This window comes from Leptodactylus fuscus, chromosome 9 (assembly GCF_031893055.1).
Source record: "Leptodactylus fuscus isolate aLepFus1 chromosome 9, aLepFus1.hap2, whole genome shotgun sequence".
NCBI lineage: Eukaryota > Metazoa > Chordata > Amphibia > Anura > Leptodactylidae > Leptodactylus > Leptodactylus fuscus.
In genome coordinates, this window is record NC_134273.1 from 39,171,060 (window position 1) to 39,190,695 (window position 19,636).

General features: G+C 43.6%; 2 protein-coding genes and 2 non-coding genes across 8 annotated transcripts in view; 3 read left to right on the forward strand and 1 right to left on the reverse strand.

Moving 5' to 3' along the window:
• PBRM1 (polybromo 1) overlaps nucleotides 1-7,440 on the reverse strand; it is a 69,083-nt gene extending 61,643 nt beyond the window's left edge. For all 5 annotated transcript variants that reach the window (XM_075286516.1, XM_075286514.1, XM_075286515.1 and 2 more), the window contains exon 1: nucleotides 7,327-7,440. The gene's annotated coding sequence lies outside the window, so the exon portion shown is untranslated. The remainder of the gene's footprint in view (nucleotides 1-7,326) is intronic.
• A 355-nt stretch (nucleotides 7,441-7,795) lies between these two features.
• GNL3 (G protein nucleolar 3) lies at nucleotides 7,796-19,282 on the forward strand. The gene is made up of 15 exons (XM_075287877.1): nucleotides 7,796-7,875; nucleotides 10,327-10,385; nucleotides 11,283-11,423; nucleotides 11,645-11,746; nucleotides 12,154-12,234; nucleotides 12,658-12,790; nucleotides 13,011-13,114; nucleotides 13,709-13,850; nucleotides 14,376-14,463; nucleotides 14,774-14,942; nucleotides 15,986-16,128; nucleotides 16,215-16,345; nucleotides 16,510-16,685; nucleotides 17,922-17,955; nucleotides 18,993-19,282. Exons 1-15 carry the CDS (start codon nucleotides 7,863-7,865, stop codon nucleotides 19,082-19,084), a joined length of 1,608 nt encoding a protein of 535 aa, XP_075143978.1. The 5' UTR covers nucleotides 7,796-7,862; the 3' UTR covers nucleotides 19,085-19,282.
• Nucleotides 12,843-12,917, forward strand: LOC142218961 (small nucleolar RNA SNORD19). Its single transcript, XR_012717489.1, has one exon. It is a non-coding gene; the product is annotated as a small nucleolar RNA SNORD19 (small nucleolar RNA).
• Nucleotides 14,060-14,134, forward strand: LOC142218960 (small nucleolar RNA SNORD19). Its single transcript, XR_012717488.1, has one exon. It is a non-coding gene; the product is annotated as a small nucleolar RNA SNORD19 (small nucleolar RNA).
• Nucleotides 19,283-19,636: the final 354 nt, after the last annotated feature.

The following is a 19,636-nucleotide window of genomic DNA, read 5'->3' on the forward strand; positions in this document are numbered from 1 at the left end:
AATAATGTACAGCACCATAGAATTAATATAATAATGTACAGCACCATGGAATTAATATAATAATGTACAGCACCATGGAATTAATATAATAATGTACAGCACCATAAAATGAATATAATAACGTACAGAACCATGGAATTAATGGTGCTATATAAATAAACAATAATGCTTTCCATGTACCAAAAACACACAATTGATTTCCCAATCTTAAACCCTAAATCTATAAAGTTAAAGCGTACCTCCAGATATAAACAACTTCCCATAAATGAAATCTGTTTTCTTCTCTACTTAAGGCAGATACATTCTACATGCTAGTCTATGAAGAGGGAAGAGGGGTAGGAAAGACACCAAATAAGAACTGCTGTTACACTTTGCTACTCTGTACACTTTACCACTGCTATGTTTGTAGATAAGAGGCTGCTAGTAAACAGAATGAGGCAATAAATCAATTAACCAGCTAGCAGCAGCCTTCTTCTCTATAAAAAGTTCCCGAATGTATGGTCATTTTGGGCCTCAGCTGTCACATAGAAGCAAGTTGCAACACCTTGTGATCTATGTGCTACGACATTGTGTGACCACTTAAACCCAATCACAGGCCTCAGCAGTCCTTGACCTCAGGCAAAAGGCCCAAAGAGAACAGGGAGCCGCGAGTAACACTGAAGACAGCCCAGAGTATAATAGCAGTTTTGGTTTGAACATGTGAGACGAATCTGACAAGGTTCGCCCAAAACACACTCATACTTTAAAAAGGGTGTGATTTTAAAAGTGGAGTTCCCTAAATAATCACTGTTAATCGTAATCGAGGAAAACCACCCACTTAATAGGGATTATGATTTAGGTCATAATTGCCCAGCCCTATATCAAATAATTGCTGCTGATACACTCTACTAATCTATGCTTTTTTTTTTTAAACACTGCAAGGTTATAGATAAGAGGCTACTAGTACACAGAATGAGACAATAAGTAAATTAACCAGCCATCAGGAGAATCTTACTCACTCTTCCCCCTTCCATAGAGCTCTTTGTGAGAGGATGAATAGGAGAGGCATATAATATAAACCAGCAGTAAGACTGAAGATAAGGAGCAGGAGAACAACTACGTAATAAAGCTACACTCACATCCGCCAAAAATTGACAAAGGAAAAAATCCTGCGCAGACAGAAGACGGACCCAGTTATAGTAAATCGGGTCCACTAGGCTCTGTGACTAACCATAATAATAAATGTTTCCTACTTCTACACTAGTGTTGCATTTCCATTGTTCAGGTCTGTCAGGGAGGAGGAAACAGATCTCTTTAATATCATATATTACAAAGCTTCTTATAGTTACATGTAGAGTGGTTTATACAGTAACTGGCAGGTAGACTTTAAGCAACATTATAGCAGTACAGACGAAGGTGACCTCTAATTCTAAATGCCTGCAGTTCTTTCTGACTGAATCCATCGTCCTAGCAATATAGTAAAGCTGCTGCATTTAGGATGTTGGTGTCCTTCCTCATTTCTCTCCAGACGGATCTTCTGGGTCTCAGAAAAGAAAATAGAATCAAACTGGAAACACATTTAGGGAGCCTTCACACGGAGTTACGATGCACTAATTCTGAACGTAAAAACACTTTCAGAATGAGCGCGTAAAAAGCAGCTCCCATTGATTTGAATGGGAGCCGGCATACGTGCGCTACCCATTGAAATCAATGGGAGGCCTTTTTGGTACTTTTCCCTTATCGGGCCAGCATCGCAGTTCTGCATCAGGATCGGGACATACTGAACTGCTGACTGCTGGCCCGATGCTGGCTGGCACTGGAGCTGTGTATAAAGGAGCAGCGGATCACAGGATGCCAGAGAGGGGCGCCCAGACCCTGCCCTCACTCGCGGTGCAGAGAGGATGGTGGAGCCTGGCCTGGTGTGAGCGGTGTGCCACCGTGACAGATGCTGTGTACGTGTCACTGCAGCCGCAGCATCAGGGGGTGACGTCCGGCTTCACAAGCTTGTGCTCACCGACAATCACCAGGTCAACCCACGTCCCGACCCCGTCACCATCCTCTCTGCACAGCGATTGAGGGCAGGGTCTGAGCCCAGACGGGGTCGGGACATGGGTTGACTTGGGGATTGCGGTGATTGTCGGTGAGCACAAGCTTGTCAGCGGCCGGGCTGCACATCCCAGTGCCGGGAGGACACGCTGAAGCCGGACGTCACCCCCTGATGCTGCCGCTGCAGTCACACGCACACAGCATCTGTCACGGTGGCACAACGCTCACACCAGGCCGGGCTCCACCATCCTCTCCGCACCGCGGGTGAGGGCAGGGTCTGGGCGCCCCTCTATGGCATCCTGTGATCCGCTGCTCCTTTATACACAGCTCCAGTGCCAGCCAGCATCGGGCCAGTAGTCAGCAGTTCAGCATGTCCCGATGCTGATGCTGAACATCGATGCTGGCCCGAACAGGGAAAGGTACCAAAAAGGCCTCCCATTGATTTCAATGGGTAGCGCACGTATGCTGGCTCCCATTCAAGTCAATGGGAGCTGCTTTTTACGCACTCATTCTGAACGTGTTTTTCCGTTCAGAATGAGCGCAGCATAACTCCGTGTGAAGGCTCCCTTAGCGTTGCAGATCCCATGTAATAACTGTGCCAGTTCATGCTACAGGGACTCCTGAGCATACATGTCTATCCAGCAGCAGACCCAAACCCGTCGGATCAATTGTACGTTCCCCCATTGGAGATGTGCCAGCCACAGACGCCTGACAAGACTTTTTTATTTCTCACCATACAAAAAACAAAACAGTACATAATAGACCCAGGCACAAACTGTAGGACATTACGAACGGAATCCTGCTTCCTGAATTTGGGACACTACCAACAGGATAAGCCATAAATGTATGATCAGTTGGGGAGGGGGCAACCACTGACTCCTTCATGGATCAGCAGTACGGGCCCACGCCTGACACCTGTATATACAGCAGAGATGGAAGCAGTTGGCACCATGCCTCGTATAGTGGTCAGGTACCAGTACTGCAGCTCAGCTCGGCAATAGTACAAATAAATATCAGAAATCCTGTAATAAATTTTCTTGAAGAAAAACACCATTTATTACACTGCTGTTCTCCTGCCGTCATCACTGACTCTAGTAAGTGCTAAATTCATAACTTCCCTACTTATATTGCAGTATGTGGCCATCAATGCTGCTGCAGCTTGTGAGGGAGAACAGGATCTCTCCTTCTCTTGTGTGCAGCGTATGGGAGACATCATAGCAGCTAGTCTACATCCAGTGAGAACTGCTAAAAATGCATAATATGTGTCAGATAATGGTCAGAAAGTGTACAGTGTACACATGTACAGATGGCTGCTTATCCTGAACAGTCACCTGAAGGTTTATTTAATTGTCCTCTCAAATATTCACCCCTCCCCCCACACACACACACACTCCAGGATAGAATATGACTATGGGTGCCATCAGTCCGAAAAATCCACTTAAGTTGATTAGTGTCAATATGTCACCAATGTACTGGCATAAGACTCTACGCATGTCTGGAGACAATGGTGTTGGAGTTCCATAAACCTTTAGTTCACTGGTACTCGAGGAACTCCGATAGAAACAATGAAGTACAGCTTCCAGAAACATGTAGAGACTTCCGTCAATAAAATGGTTAATACATTACCACAAGTCTACTCTGTAAGAATCTTTGGACTGAAGGGATCCACTTGTCACATACTGGCCTATTGATACGCTATTTGGGATTCAGGGGATGGAGTCATAACTGGCAGGCAAATCCCTTGTGCTTACTGATAAAAACCAACAGCCCTTTCCTTTTTTAGTCTTTGATATTGCTCCATACGCTTCAATCAAGTATCTTGACACTCAAATGGACTGGACTACTTGAGACTTTCACTAAGATATGTCTTACTACAAGAAGCCCCTTGAAGTGCATTGCAGCCTCCTCACCTAATACCAAGCACAGCGCTGAACACGTCATAAGGGCTCTGCTTGGTATTAAGGAGCAGCTCCATTTACTGAAATGAGACTGAGCTCCTAAAGTGGTGAATGAGTGTGACATAACTGGCCTGTAAAGTGATAGCAATTGAGGTGGTCCATGGTGCTGGACCCCACCGGTAATACAGTGATGATCTATCCTAGGGTCCAATCACATGGAGTTTTTTGGTGAGGATTTTGGCGCTGAAAATCCACGTGGAAAAAAAAAAGCCTCTCATTGACTTCCATGGGTTCCTTTTTTTCCGCTAGCGTGTGAATGGACCCTAGTGCCCTTTCCAGAGCATGTCCTATGCTGATCTGTCTTCCAAACTCCTTCAATTTGGGAATATGATGGCAGAGAAAAACAGGCAGCACTGGGATGACGACTGTGTGCTGTAAGTTTTTCATGAATCCGTTGCTAAGTGGTGCTGAAAATAAAGTTAAACACGAAAGTGCAGGAGAGAGAATCAGAAGAGACAGACACGGGTTCCCGTCTATACAGTGTGTAGGGGAGACTTGCAGGCAGCCCAATCACTTTGCTGCAGACATATCACCAGCAATTCCATTAGAAAACCTTCAGTGCACATGACCGGCGGTTCTGATTGTTGGTCGCTATAGTCCCCTGACTGCTATGAAGGTATACAGATACATATATACTGTACAGGCGATATGACATGGGTTGCTATAGTCCCCTGACTGCTATGAAGGTATACAGATACATATATACTGTACAGGCGATATGACATGGGTCGCTATAGTCCCCTGACTGCTATGAAGGTATACAGATACATATATACTGTACAGGCGATATGACATGGGTCGCTATAGTCCCCTGACTGCTATGAAGGTATACAGATACATATATACTGTACAGGCGACATGACATGGGTCGCTATAGTCCCCTGACTGCTATGAAGGTATACAGATACATATATACTGTACAGGCGACATGACATGGGTCGCTATAGTCCCCTGACTGCTATGAAGGTATACAGATACATATATACTGTACAGGCGACATGACATGGGTCGCTATAGTCCCCTGACTGCTATGAAGGTATACAGATACATATATACTGTACAGGCGACATGACATGGGTCGCTATAGTCCCCTGACTGCTATGAAGGTATACAGATACATATATACTGTACAGGCGACATGACATGGGTCGCTATAGTCCCCTGACTGCTATGAAGGTATACAGATACATATATACTGTACAGGCGACATGATATGGGTCGCTATAGTCCCCTGACTGCTATGAAGGTATACAGATACATATATACTGTACAGGCGACATGACATGGGTCGCTATAGTCCCCTGACTGCTATGAAGGTATACAGATACATATATACTGTACAGGCGACATGACATGGGTCGCTATAGTCCCCTGACTGCTATGAAGGTATACAGATACATATATACTGTACAGGCGACATGACATGGGTCGCTATAGTCCCCTGACTGCTATGAAGGTATACAGATACATATATACTGTACAGGCGACATGATATGGGTCGCTATAGTCCCCTGACTGCTATGAAGGTATACAGATACATATATACTGTACAGGCGACATGACATGGGTCGCTATAGTCCCCTGACTGCTATGAAGGTATACAGATACATATATACTGTACAGGCGATATGACATGGGTCGCTATAGTCCCCTGACTGCTATGAAGGTATACAGATACATATATACTGTACAGGCGACATGACATGGGTCGCTATAGTCCCCTGACTGCTATGAAGGTATACAGATACATATATACTGTACAGGCGACATGACATGGGTCGCTATAGTCCCCTGACTGCTATGAAGGTATACAGATACATATATACTGTACAGGCGACATGACATGGGTCGCTATAGTCCCCTGACTGCTATGAAGGTATACAGATACATATATACTGTACAGGCGACATGACATGGGTCGCTATAGTCCCCTGACTGCTATGAAGGTATACAGATACATATATACTGTACAGGCGACATGACATGGGTCGCTATAGTCCCCTGACTGCTATGAAGGTATACAGATACATATATACTGTAAAGGCGACATGACATGGGTCGCTATAGTCCCCTGACTGCTATGAAGGTATACAGATACATATATACTGTACAGGCGATATGACATGGGTCGCTATAGTCCCCTGACTGCTATGAAGGTATACAGATACATATATACTGTACAGGCGATATGACATGGGTCGCTATAGTCCCCTGACTGCTATGAAGGTATACAGATACATATATACTGTACAGGCGACATGACATGGGTCGCTATAGTCCCCTGACTGCTATGAAGGTATACAGATACATATATACTGTACAGGCGATATGACATGGGTCGCTATAGTCCCCTGACTGCTATGAAGGTATACAGATACATATATACTGTACAGGCGACATGACATGGGTCGCTATAGTCCCCTGACTGCTATGAAGGTATACAGATACATATATACTGTACAGGCGACATGACATGGGTCGCTATAGTCCCCTGACTGCTATGAAGGTATACAGATACATATATACTGTACAGGCGACATGACATGGGTCGCTATAGTCCCCTGACTGCTATGAAGGTATACAGATACATATATACTGTACAGGCGACATGACATGGGTCGCTATAGTCCCCTGACTGCTATGAAGGTATACAGATACATATATACTGTACAGGCGACATGACATGGGTCGCTATAGTCCCCTGACTGCTATGAAGGTATACAGATACATATATACTGTAAAGGCGATATTACATGGGTACCCGGCAGGCAGCTTTCCTGTTCTGGTATAGAGGACTGGGATGTTATATTCACCATAAACATGTGCCCGCATCGCCTCTCTACAGACATATCAGAGGGTACCACACACATCATGAGGAGACAGTGGCACTACAACAACCAGCATGCTATGATAATCCCTGGCTGGCAGGCAATGCTGGCACTTGTAGTCCCACAACCACTATAGTATGTCTTCTCCGCTGTCCATGGTGTTATTACACAGTTAACCCTTGAATTACCTTAGAATGACTGATGGCAGAAATAACATGATGTATACCAGGGGGAGAAGGCAAGAAGGGGGGTCAGTACAGGAGACTACACGGGGGCAACTCACACAGGTAGGGGGGTAAGTGGGGGGGGGGGGGGGGGGCAGTAGGAAGGTACCACTAACGGTCCCAGCAGGATGGCAGGGGGGATACATCTTCAGGTGTCAGCTACCAGGAGAGCACTCGCTCCCATACAATGAATGAGATATAGTAGCAGTGCTCGGCGAGGCACACAAAGGAAGCCGGCAGCCGCCACCATACACTGCCGTCCTCACCAGCCCCTCCGTCCCCTGCACTCACCGAGCGCCGCCGCCATCCGGACAGGCGCTGCCGCTGCCACACAGGAGTCGCCAGGGCTGCACCAAGCTCCGGCCGGGCCCTACACACAAAACCGAGTCCAGAGAGCTGTGGGCAAAGAACAGGCCGCGAAACACACACCGGCCGACCAGCAGAGGGCAGCAGAGGCAGCACACCCGAGGGGAGGAGCTACAGACCCGGCACCACAACTAGCAACAGGTGGGCGGGGCTAGCTTATTATCGTAGCTCCTGGCGAACCCAGGGAAGGGGCGGGGTTACAGTATTTTGTGATTAATTAAAATGTAAAAGTTTTACTTGTATAGCAACAGATCTGATCACGTGGGTGCATAGCGCTTGGCTTTACATCACTTATATCAGATAATGGAAATGGATCAATGCTTGTTTGGCTCCGCCCCACTCTATGGTCACGTGAATGTCACATCCGGCCGCGGCCCCGACGCTGAGCCGGACGTGACGTGAGTGCTCGGGAGTGCGCTCCTTCTTTCCACACGTGGTGCTGGTGAGGAGGCATCGGAGCCATGAAGCGCCCCAGTGAGTGTGCGGGGGACAGAGGGCAGGATGCGGGGAGTAGTGCGGGGGAGAGAGGGCAGGATGAGGGGAGTAGTGCGGGGGCTAGTACTATACATTATATTATATATACGTATTCTATATGTGGCTCTACATCTCTCTGTATCATGTGTGCACTGTAAGACGTGACGGGGACATCAAAGCCTTTAGTAGCTGCTGTCACTCATATAATCTCACGCGTGTGTGTATATATATCTATATATATGTATCTATAGATAGATATATATAATCTGCAATGTCAGGGGTTGTTATGGGCTTCAGTGGGTCATTATTTACATCTGGGGGTTTCAGTGCGGTACCTGGGCTTCTGGGGGGTTCTGTTCCCAGGTCATGTGATCAGAGCCAGTACCTGGGTTGTTCCTCTTCTGTTTTCACCACTAGTTACATGAGCCATGGGGTCTGGCTTTACAATATCCTAGTGGTAATAAATGGAGGTGCAGCCACCAGGGGCCATGTACTGGTTCTGATCTCATGATGACCTGGAGATGAAGCCAGCCCAGACCCTCCCCCCCCCCCCCCCAGGTACTGCATCTATTCCTCCTGACTGGAGAACCCCTTCAGTCTCAGTCCTTACATTTGGCTATAACAAGTCGTATCTTAAAATGAGTTTTCTGTAATAACCAGTCACTTATTAAAATGGCCATTCGAACATGACTGGCTACAGTTTACCTCACCATATGAGTGGGACATTGGTATTGTCAGTGACAGCAGATACTAAAGGTAGAGCTACTGCTATCCTGTGAGGTTATCTAGAGTCCACACTGGACGGTCTGTAATTGATTAATGCTGCTGTAAGAATTTAGGAATATTGCATCTTTACCAAATCCACTGTAGACTAGTACTGGGGGGCGTTCTTCGACTTTGCGTCATTCTAGGGTGGTAAGGAACGCCCCCTCTAACGGTACAGGGCTATGGACGAGTACTGTCTGGGGGGGGGCGTCCCTCACAGCCCAGCTAGACTGTCAGCAACACCTTTCTGACAGTGGGCAGACATCAGTAATGTCGCCAATATCTCCAGCCTTGAGGCACATCATTGGAAAGCAGTGCTCTGAATTCAGCGTACTGTTTGGATTTCTAGCGGTATATAAAACCGCATGTGCAGGAAGACATGAGAGGTCATCTTTAGTAGGATTTCTTGGGCAGCATCTGCCTGAAAATTGAGCTTGACACAGTAGTATTAAATCATTCTAAATTATCTCCTCCATTGAAATCGCAGATAATAAATCACTTCCACATCTGAGGTCTGTAGCAGTGATGTTTTGTTTGGATGCTCACTCCACCCTGTGAGCAGCAAACGCAAGGAGTGAGAGCAGGGAGATGCATCATGGGAAATGTAGTTTATTCACAGATTCACTGCATGTTAAGGATTAGAGATAAGCAAGTGCTATTCGAAACGGCTGTTTCGAATAGCACGCACCCATAAGAATGAATGGAAGCGGCCGGCCGCTTAACCCCCTGCGTGCCATCTGCGTCCATTCATTCCTATGGGTGCATGCTATTTGAAACGGGAGTTTTGAATAGTACTCACTCATCTCTATTAAGGATGTAGTGAGGATTTAGCACTGCAGTGCATATATTTGCAGAAAGTTTTTTGGAAGCTGGATAACCCTTTAAAATGTGCTCCAATCTCCTTGTGAACAAGTCCTTATGTTGCTAATTTTCTGTCAAAAACTCCACCGTTTTACAGTAGCAACAAAGTTGATGAAATGGAAATAAATCATTCATGCTGCACAAAGTGCAGAGTAAATTCTCATTTCCATAGCATGTCAGTCCTTTGGATATAACCCTAAGGCTGAAGTCCTACATTGTGGAAACATTTGTTGTAGTTTTTGCTGCGGGTTTTTGAGCCAAAGCCAGAAATGAATTAATAGGCTGACAGCTGCTGTTCCCCAGCACCACCACTACACAGTGAACTGGGCTCTCGCTCCACTCCTATTACTTGAATAGGACAGCCTCCCCTCCACATCCACTGCAGTAGCTGTCAGAACAGCTGATCTATGTGGGATCCAGCTGGCAGACCTCCACAGGTCCGATACGATGACCTACCCAATTGTGTAAAATCACAGAATTGTAACAGCTGTTGATGTATCTATGTAGAGGCAAATATTGATGTCATGGTGCTATCACAAATTTACAGATTTGCACTTATAGCTGCATTCAGGATATTGAAGGTTGATGGTCAATATCTGGACCTAGTCAGAAACTTCTGCTCCAGTTTCACAACCTCTGCTTATGATGTCACTGAGAACTTGTGTATTACATGTACAGTATATTACACTAAACCAAACTACATCCCGCTTATACAATTATGTAAATTCTGTACATATCTTCCATATTATTGCTTCATATTTTGGTCTGTGTCAGTCAGTGCTAATATTTTAAAAAATGTTTCTATTTTTTTTTTTTTTATTCCAGAACTAAGGAAGGGTAGTAAGCGCATGTCATGCAGCAAACGTTATAAAATCCAAAAAAAGGTAAGCATATGGAAATGTGGAAAGGGCACAAACTTTCGCACTCTTCTACTTGGATGAGAAATTGTATGATGTGTATTAAAACAAATTGAGGGTTGTTTTTTTTTTTGTGCAGATCTGTGGCTCTCCTTGTGTTTTTGCCTTTGAATTGAAATGTATGAACATGAGGTGTTTAGGTCTGAAAAAACCAGTCTGCACATTAGCTTTATTTACAGGCCAAGCCTTTCTGGAGACCTGGACTTTCAGATGCTAGGAGTACCTGCCTTACGATACCATATACAGTAGCGGACAGTAGAGCCGTAGGAATTTCTAGAATCGTAAAGCCCTATGTTGCTTTGATCAGGTCTCCAGGGGGGTTTCGGCCCTGGAAATCTGGCAGATGTTTATATAACCAGATTTTCCAGACCCCTGTGTAGGAGACTTTAGAAGCAGAGGGGCAGAAAAAAAAATGGTGGTTGGGGGGGAAGTGTCACTCTTTAAAGGGGTCTTCTAAACAACTAACACATTCTACTCATGGCTTAGAGCTAAGTGTCTGATCCCTGTGATCTGACCTCTGGAACCCCCAGTGACCATGAGCATGAGGGACACCAAGTGCCCCATGCAAATACAACAGTGGTGTTCATTTGTTCCTTGCTATGGGACTTCCACAACTCCATTCACATGGGATTCTCTGGAACCTCCAGCAGTCAGTTATATTTCATCCTATGGATGCAGCATAAGTAGCAAGACAACCTTTGTAAAGGGGTTTACCTAGAAAGCGGTATTAATGCCCAGTTCTTAGGCCTGGTCATCAATATCTGATCAGTAGGTAAAAAAAAATAAATAAATAACTCTTTTGAATTGGCCCATTACTGGTGACCGCCTCCCTGTATGTTAACTGTGCGACTCTACTTTTTTAAGGTCAGAGAACACAATCGGAAAGTCAGAAAAGAAGCAAAGAAAAAGGGTGTAACCAGGAAGCCAAAGAGAGACCTCAGCATTCCCAATGACGCCCCTTTCAAGGAAGACATCTTGCGGGAGGCAGAGCAAAGAAAACAAAGGGTGAGATCTTATTTTTGAATAAATTTGTTTCTTAAGATTCTGCGAATGAAAATTCCTTTTATGTTATCAAAATGGGAATTTCTGCAGGAAGCATATGAATATTGCATGTACCCAATTTAAAAGTATTGAGAAGTTGTAAGAGTTTCTGCAACAAATCGTTCCTGTGTGAATCCACCCCTACCGTGGCTAACCTTGTAACTTGCACTCCCTTTTTGCTTAAGAGAGAAGAGTTAAAAGCACAACAGAAGCTTGAAAGACAGAAGGAAGTTGCAAAGAAAAGAAAACTGGATGAGAAGAAGGATAAACCTGTCAAGGAAGTAAAGGTAACTGGAAAGGATCTCTTACTAGCACGTTCTTGTTACCTGTTCACACAGATATTTGAGGTCGTCTTCTTCCTCAAATTCCTCTCCAAATCCTGTCTCTGCGGAAGCCGAGGTAGAGCTTTGACTTTTCACCACGGGTTTGCATGTTGGTTAGCCTTAGATTCAATGGGGCTAGTGAGCGTGAGCCTCGAGCTGCAGGTTTTGTGGATTAACCGTGGAATCCATGTCAAGATTGAGTAGAACGGGGTTTACTTGGTGTCAGACCCCCACCGATTTTGATATTGATGAACTATCCTAAGGAGGGTTGGTCATCAGTATTTTAATTCTGGGATAGCCCCTTGGTGTATGCATGAGCTTTGGGGTAAATCTTGTGTCTCTGTGTTTACTCTGATCTCTCTTCTTCATAGGAGAAAAAAAAGGTTGAAGCTAAATCAAAGAAACCGGCAGCTAAGAATTCAACCAGATCTCTTTGCAGGGAAGTTAACAAGGTATGCATAATGACCTTAATTGGGGTATCAAATTTGGGCTCTCAGAATTTGTAGGGTGTAACCACTGGTCTATAATCTCCTGGAATTTTTTGTTTATTCATTTGCTTAAAGATGTTATCTACTTTCTTATATTGATGGCCTATCCTTGGCAGTAACTGTAGGTGCTCATCATGTACACATTATTGGCAGCTGATCTGTGGGGGTCCTGAGCGTTGGGCCTTTGCAGAACTAATATTGATGACCTATTGTAAGGTTAGGCCATAAGTATTAAAAAATAGATGACCCCTTTAAATGGCAGGGAGAATGGGCATGGTTAGTGTGTGGAAAAATACAATTTGGAGTTGGAGGTTTGGCCAAGTGGTATACCTCCTTTGCAGCCCTGGTTCATAAGTAGTACTTACAATATCTGGTTTGTGTCTGCAGGTGATCGAGGCAGCAGATGTTGTCTTAGAAGTGTTGGATGCGAGAGATCCTCTGGGCAGCCGATGTGTGCAGGCAGAGCAAGCCGTGCTGCAGTCTCCTAACAAAAAACTACTCCTTGTACTCAACAAAATTGGTAAATGTTATACTTGACACGTTCTTGTGATGGTCTCATAATGTAGACACATGAGAAATGAGGAAAATTCATGAAGTCTTATTTTATAATGAGGACCTTCAGATCCAACTCTGATCTCATCTGTCACCACAAAAACCTCAAAATTCAGTGATCCCATTTACATAGCAGAGATGTTTTCCTCAGGAAATGCTGATCTTCCTGATGTTTTTTTCTTTTCTAGATCTAGTGCCAAAAGACAATGTTGAAAAGTGGCTCAAATTTCTCAGCAATCAGATTCCAACTATTGCCTTCAAGTGTTCTACGCAAGTGGCAGAAAAAAATCTGGTAAATATTTTCTGCTCCGCACTGATACATAACTTCCTATGCGTAAGAGTTTGTGTATGTAAACTGATAAGCAACCACAAAAGTATCTACAGTAACAAAATCCTGTGTAGGAGAACTTTAAATTCATAGCTAACTACTAATTTAGGCTAAACTGGTCAGTGTGTCCCAGTGATGGGATGTGCAGCAGATGGGTGCCTGCTATTATACATCAAAGTATCAAGTATGACCAATTGGTGTAATCCTATATAGCAAGCATAGTTTGTGGTGTCCCTAAGAGAGAGGACAGCATGAAGTAGGTGACAAGTTCCCTTTAAAGGGATTGTCCCACAAAGAAAACCCCCTGTCCATATATGCTATTAGGGTCCCCTTTTGAGAGGTCATGTTTACAGTCTGACATTGGTGGTGTGGGTACTGGTCCTATTCCCATAGCATGTGCTGTGTGATGAGCAATCTGTTCTGACTCTTTGATGAGCACAAGATCCAACTCTGAATCAGCACTAGTTGTTTCCGTGAAATGAACATTTCTATCATTTGATATATTTTGTAAGATCTTAAAGACTAATGCCAGTTTCTGTTTTTTTCGTGCGGCTGAAGCCAGGTGCTGGGAAGAAGAATATGAATCCTGGATGTATTGATATATCTAAAGGGACTGTGTCCTACGGAGCAACTTCCCTGCTAAGAATTCTTCACAGTTTGTGCCCCTCACCAACTGAAGCTATTAAAGTCGGCTTAATAGGTAAGAGTGCGTGTAGTCCCAACCTGGGTACAAAGTGAACAAATCCTCCAACAGCACTGTGTAAGTCTAGCATGTTATACTGTGTGCTTCTGGGTCCAATAATCGTACAATAATTTTATCTGAATTCCCCACTATATTGGTAATTGAATATCACTCTTAGATGTGAAGTGTTTGGCTAGTAGTTACACAAATAACACATTGAATAGATGGAGATATGAGGAGAACAATGAACAGCCTGATGTTTCTGATGACTGTCAGATCCAACTCTGATCTCCATCTTCAGCACTTCCTGTAGGATTTACTGAAGGTGCCCAAAAAATATTACATTAATGGCAGGAACAGAAAATCTCAGAAGATACTGTATGCCTTCTCCAGGGGATTCTGTCAGCAGTTCAATCCCTATTGGAATGAAAGCTAGCTCAGTCAAGTGTCTGTGTACAGGGTCAGCAAGAATAGCTGTCCAGTATGAATTGTACAGCCAACTTTGTACTTTTCCTGATACATTTTTTTTTTCTTTGTTTTTAGGTTTTTCAAATGTAGGGAAGAGCAGCTTAATAAACACACTGAAGCAATATAAAGTCTGCAATGTGGGGGCATTAAGAGGAACAACAAGGTAAGCACCATGTGGTGTCCATGTATGAGTGGTCGCTATCCCGTGGCTCTCCAGCTGTTGTAAAGTGACCTCTCTCAACATGCTGGGGTTGTCACCTCACACAGTAGTGCCGTAAGTTGGAGACCCCTGGATTATGGCGTACACATTTGAACACCGTTTTTTAATAAGTATGATGAGTGACTAGAGCTGACATTCCCGTGGAGCGTCTATTCAATCCTACTCTGAAATCTCCACTTTTCTTGACATTCTGTACTGATTGAATTTGCTGTCTTGGACGCTAAGTCTTCACACTGACTTGTTCTATCTTCAGGTTTCTGCAAGATGTGAAAATTGACGAAAGAATCAAAATAATAGACAGCCCCAGCTTGGTTGTGTCTCCTGATAACCCACCAGTGACCCTTGTCATGAGAAGTGTTTTTCTTAGCAATGATAATATGGACAGTGTCATGAAGATAATAAAACATTGTGATAAACAACAGGTAAGCAGCCACATCCTCTGCTCCCGTATCTGTTACTCTTTTATATTCCCCTTATGGAGCTTCATGTTGCTGATAACAGAACTAGCAAAGTCACCAAAAATACCACCAATGGGAATGATTTTCTGCAGGGAGTTACGATTGATGGGTTTCTTTCCAAAATTGGAACCCTTTCCCTGTCCCCATATTAGGGGGCAAGTATACCAACCATGGAACTGCTACAGCCCACTGCTAATGCGCCGTCAGGTTTCAGTGCCAGGTTGTGATGCATCGCATGTTGTGATTTTTTTAATTTTTTTATTATTTGCTTTATATGACATGTCACAACCCGATGCATCAGGCTGCACTGGACTATCAGATTTGAGTATTTTGCTCCCCAGTCTGAATGACGCGGTGGTCAGAAAGACAAGCCACCTCTGCCCAGATATGGGAGCAAAAAAAAAACCTTGTTCTCATGAAGAAGAGAAGAAAAGTTTCTAAAATCTACTCAAACTTTTGAGCAACTGTTGATTTTTCTGGCAGATTTTATTCACAGTTTGTAATATACATTATTATTGGATTTTGGCTTCTTTCCATGGAATTCTACACTGAAATCTTCTTTCTGTCCTCTATGCATTATCTGCCTTGTAACCTGCAACAGAAATCCACATGTGTGAATACGGTTGTAATACAGACAAGCTGGGTAGTTCTCACTTTCAACACCTAGATCATGCACTGTAAAACTTAGAACTGTAATCTTGGTGTTATATGAAAGATGAATCTCATCTCTCTTATGACACCAGAACTACCTGAGATGTGTTGTAAGTGACCCCCAGAAAACCAAAAGTTCTTTGAAAGTTTCAGGTGCATTGAACTGCATAATACTGTGATAGGAAGTGTTGAGAAGAGCATAAGGGAACAAAAATGTGTGTTACCCAAAAATGGATCTCTGCATAATATATTCATCTTTTACATCAGAAAGCTGACACCCAGCACTTGACAAATTGTGTATTACAGTCACATTGTCTGTAGTGATATATCAAATATTCTTTCTTGTGCTGTTGCAGGTTATGTTGCATTACAATGTCTCAGACTACAGGAGTCCCCTGGAATTCTTAGATTTACTTGCTCATAAAAGAGGACTATTGAAGAAAAAAGGAGTGGCTGACGTGGGGGAAGCGGCAAACGTTTTCTTAAATGATTGGATGGGGTGAGTTGAGAATAAAGCATCATTGCTTGAGAGAATATTTTTAGAGGTTCGTTCAGTGTCTGATAAAAGTGCTTGCGTTTCCATAGAGCCCGACTGTGCTATCATACTGTGCCGCCTGCGTCCTTCACCTCTCACATTGATGGCAAACAGACTGAAGCATTGAAGAAAGCTGTTAAGTGTAAAATTCTCAATGATGAAAATAAAAGTAATATTAAAGGTATGTTATATTTCTTTAGTTTTTTTTTTTTGTGATATTTTAAGTAAAATCTTGTAAAACAAGAATAAGGAGAAGCCTAAGCTGCATGGATTTTCTTCATCCGATGTGCAGTCCTATCCTTCTATTGCCCAGATACAAATTTTTTTTTTCTTTGTTTTTGATAGGCGTGAAAAACCCGACTCCTTCCAGCAGTATCCCTTTTCATTTTTCCCACATAACCAATGGTATAATGGATGAAAATGAAATCAAGGAGAAGGACCAAGAAGCCAGTGACCTTGAGGAGGAAGAGGAGGAGGCAGAGGCAATGGAAGAAGATGAGAATGTCGTTGAAGAGGAAGGCGTTAGTAAAACCTAGAACTCCTTATTTCTCTGTTTACCCATCTATAGATGTCGATCGTTGTACCGTATTTTGCCACAAAATGTTTACTTGCCCATTTTGGCAATGCTATAGGTAAAATAAAGGCCCATGTTAGTACTGCAAGTCCTGTAGCATATGGCAGAAAAGGTTAAAGTCACAGCGCTTAAAAATTAGCGTTTTGGCCATGTTTAGAATTTATTTTTTGAAAGCTTTACCTTTTTCCTGTGCTAGACTGCAGATAAAACCTGAGACCATGACAAATGAGCGTTAGGAGCCACTTAAGGATTAGTCCTAGAAATACTAAAAGCTTTAGAATGCCGCTCGCAGTTGACAGTGTAGTAAGTGAGCGGTGCAGTCATGTGACACCATGGAAAGTTAGAGAGGTTATTTCGGACTGATACCTAGTTCCACCTCTTATTAGGCGCTGACATCATATCCATTAGTTACTGCAGCTCAGTCCTGAATTTGAGCTGAGTTGTACTGCAAAGCGCAGCCACTATATAATGTACAGAGCTGCAGCTAAGATGCGTTACTAAGAGGTCCCAGGAATTGGCATCAGAGCCCCAGGTAAACCTTTCAAGAAAATTAAAAAAAAAAAAAGTTTATTCCCTTCAGTTTCCTGTTGCTGCAACACCACCATGCTGCTGGAAATAAAGAGCGAAGCGACAGGTAGTGGTGGCTTATATATAGAATGTATCTATCCCTCATAAGTGGCATTATAAAAAGCTGAAGGTGAGAGTGGCCATCTAAAGCTGAGGACAGCATAGGGCTGCATAGGTTTTGGGGTTTTTGTTTTTTAGGCTTTATAGATGAATATGGGTTTTCAAGGACCTTACATTATCTTTTAGGATAGGGCATGAATATCAGATTTGTGGGTAGTTCGACACTCAGCACCACCCCCCCACCCCAATCAGCTTTTGAAGCAGAAGCGGTGCTGACCTGAGAGATCACATTCTTCAGACACATTGCCTGTTTGCAGCTCAATCCCATTGAAGTGTATGGGGATGTAATGTACAGCGCTAAACAGTGAAGAGGCCACAATGTTTTCCTGAGCACTGTGCTCTGTTTCAGTGGCTGACCAGTGGAGGTTCTGGGTATCCTATCCTTAGGACATGTCTTGAATATCTTGTACATGTATATGTCTTGTACTGAAAAAAGAAAACAAATTGGGGGAAAAACAAAAAAAACATAGTCAACTTATTTTTATTTGTTCCACAGAATAAGCCATCTGAGGCAGTAAAAGAACAGCCAGGTATGTATTACACCCAGGTTTCTCTCCGTTATCTATACTGTATGTCTTAGTCTTATAGTTTTAGGTTTTCTGTAAGGTCACCAAACTTCTTGAAAGTGCCTTATTGACTTACGCTAGGTTCACACTAGTGCCCGGAGTCTGTTCTGAGCTTTCCGTCTTCTGCATGCAGAAGACGAAAAGCTGTCAGACCGGGTCCGGTAGTGTGCGCCGGTGAGCGATTTATGCTCTCTGCTGTGAAACCGTTTTTTTTTAACCGGACACAGAGTACTGCATGTCCGACTCTGTGTCCGATTTTAAAAAAACGGTTTCGCAGCGGAGAGCATAAAACACTCACTGGCGCTCACAGCCGGACATCTTTCAAACCCATTCAAATGAATGGGTATGAAAGAGTCCTGCAGGTTTCCGCCTCCTGCTCAGTTTTGTGCAGGAAACGGAAACCTGCATGAACGGACACCGGGCGCAGATGTGAACGAGCCCTTAGAGAAAGCTAACCAAAGGTTGGCTCTTAGGGGAGCAGCACCCGACCGTTTTTCACCCAGATTTACCGACTTCAACCTCGTGCTGGGAGTAGGACTTGTTATTTATGATGCTAGAAGTCCCAAGCATAGGAGTATGTCACTAGGAGTCCCAGCGACATACTATGTTGTATCAATTCCAGTACAGGATAGTATGTTGCTGCGAGGTAGGGACTCCGATCATAGATAACTTGTACTGCTAGGAGTCCAGCTTCCAACATGAAGTCCTTAAATCTGGCTGATACACAGAGACCATGTTTCAGGGGTGAAACACTGTCATGTGCCGCTTTTCTCCTTCCTTCAACCAGGAAAATGTATTCACACGTCCTTCCCAAGAATTTCTAGCTGAGCATACATGGGCTTTAACTGTCCATATACCTGTGAGTGTAGTACCTAGTTCCCCTCATACGTTGTCATATACGTTTGCACCTCTAATCTTGTGTGTTATATTGGTAACCCCAAGCTGCTTCCATATTTGAGTATTTCTAAAAAATGTTTGCAACTTTATTTTTTTCTTTTTAGCACCAAGAAAGAAAGCCGTTAAGTCCGTCAGCTTCGATAAACCTGCCAAAACGAATAATGAGGATTATGACTTCAATACAGATTTTAACTGAAACACCAAGCGGATTCTGGTCTTATTGGTTATTATAAAATGAAAGTTTTTGAGTTCGAGAGACTTGAAGACAGCAGAGGTCACTGTATATAGGATGGCATTCTATAATGTGGATTCTGTGAATCTCAGTTCATTCTGTTGATTTGTATATGCACAGTCAGTTGTATATTGCTCCATGGAATAAATATTCTGTGTCTAAGCTGAGTGTGTTCTTGATGATTTATCGATTTGATTAGATAAGGTTTTTTTTGTTCTTTTTAAATATTGGCCTGGTGATATAAGTTGTCTTATTCAGGCTGCATTAGCTTGTGTAATATATTACCGTATTTTTCGGACTATAAGACGCACTTTTTTTTCCCCAAAATTTTGGGTGAAAAGAAGTGTGCATCTTATAGTCTGAAGGTGGCGCCTGGCATCCGCTGTAATAGAGAGGCGGAAGCCGGCAAGTGATAGACGCCATTACAGGTGCCGGGGCCTGAGACATCGCTGCGCTCCTCTGCCCTGCATGAAGCCAGCAGCGGGAGGAGTGATGCTATTCCGCTCCTCCGTGCCC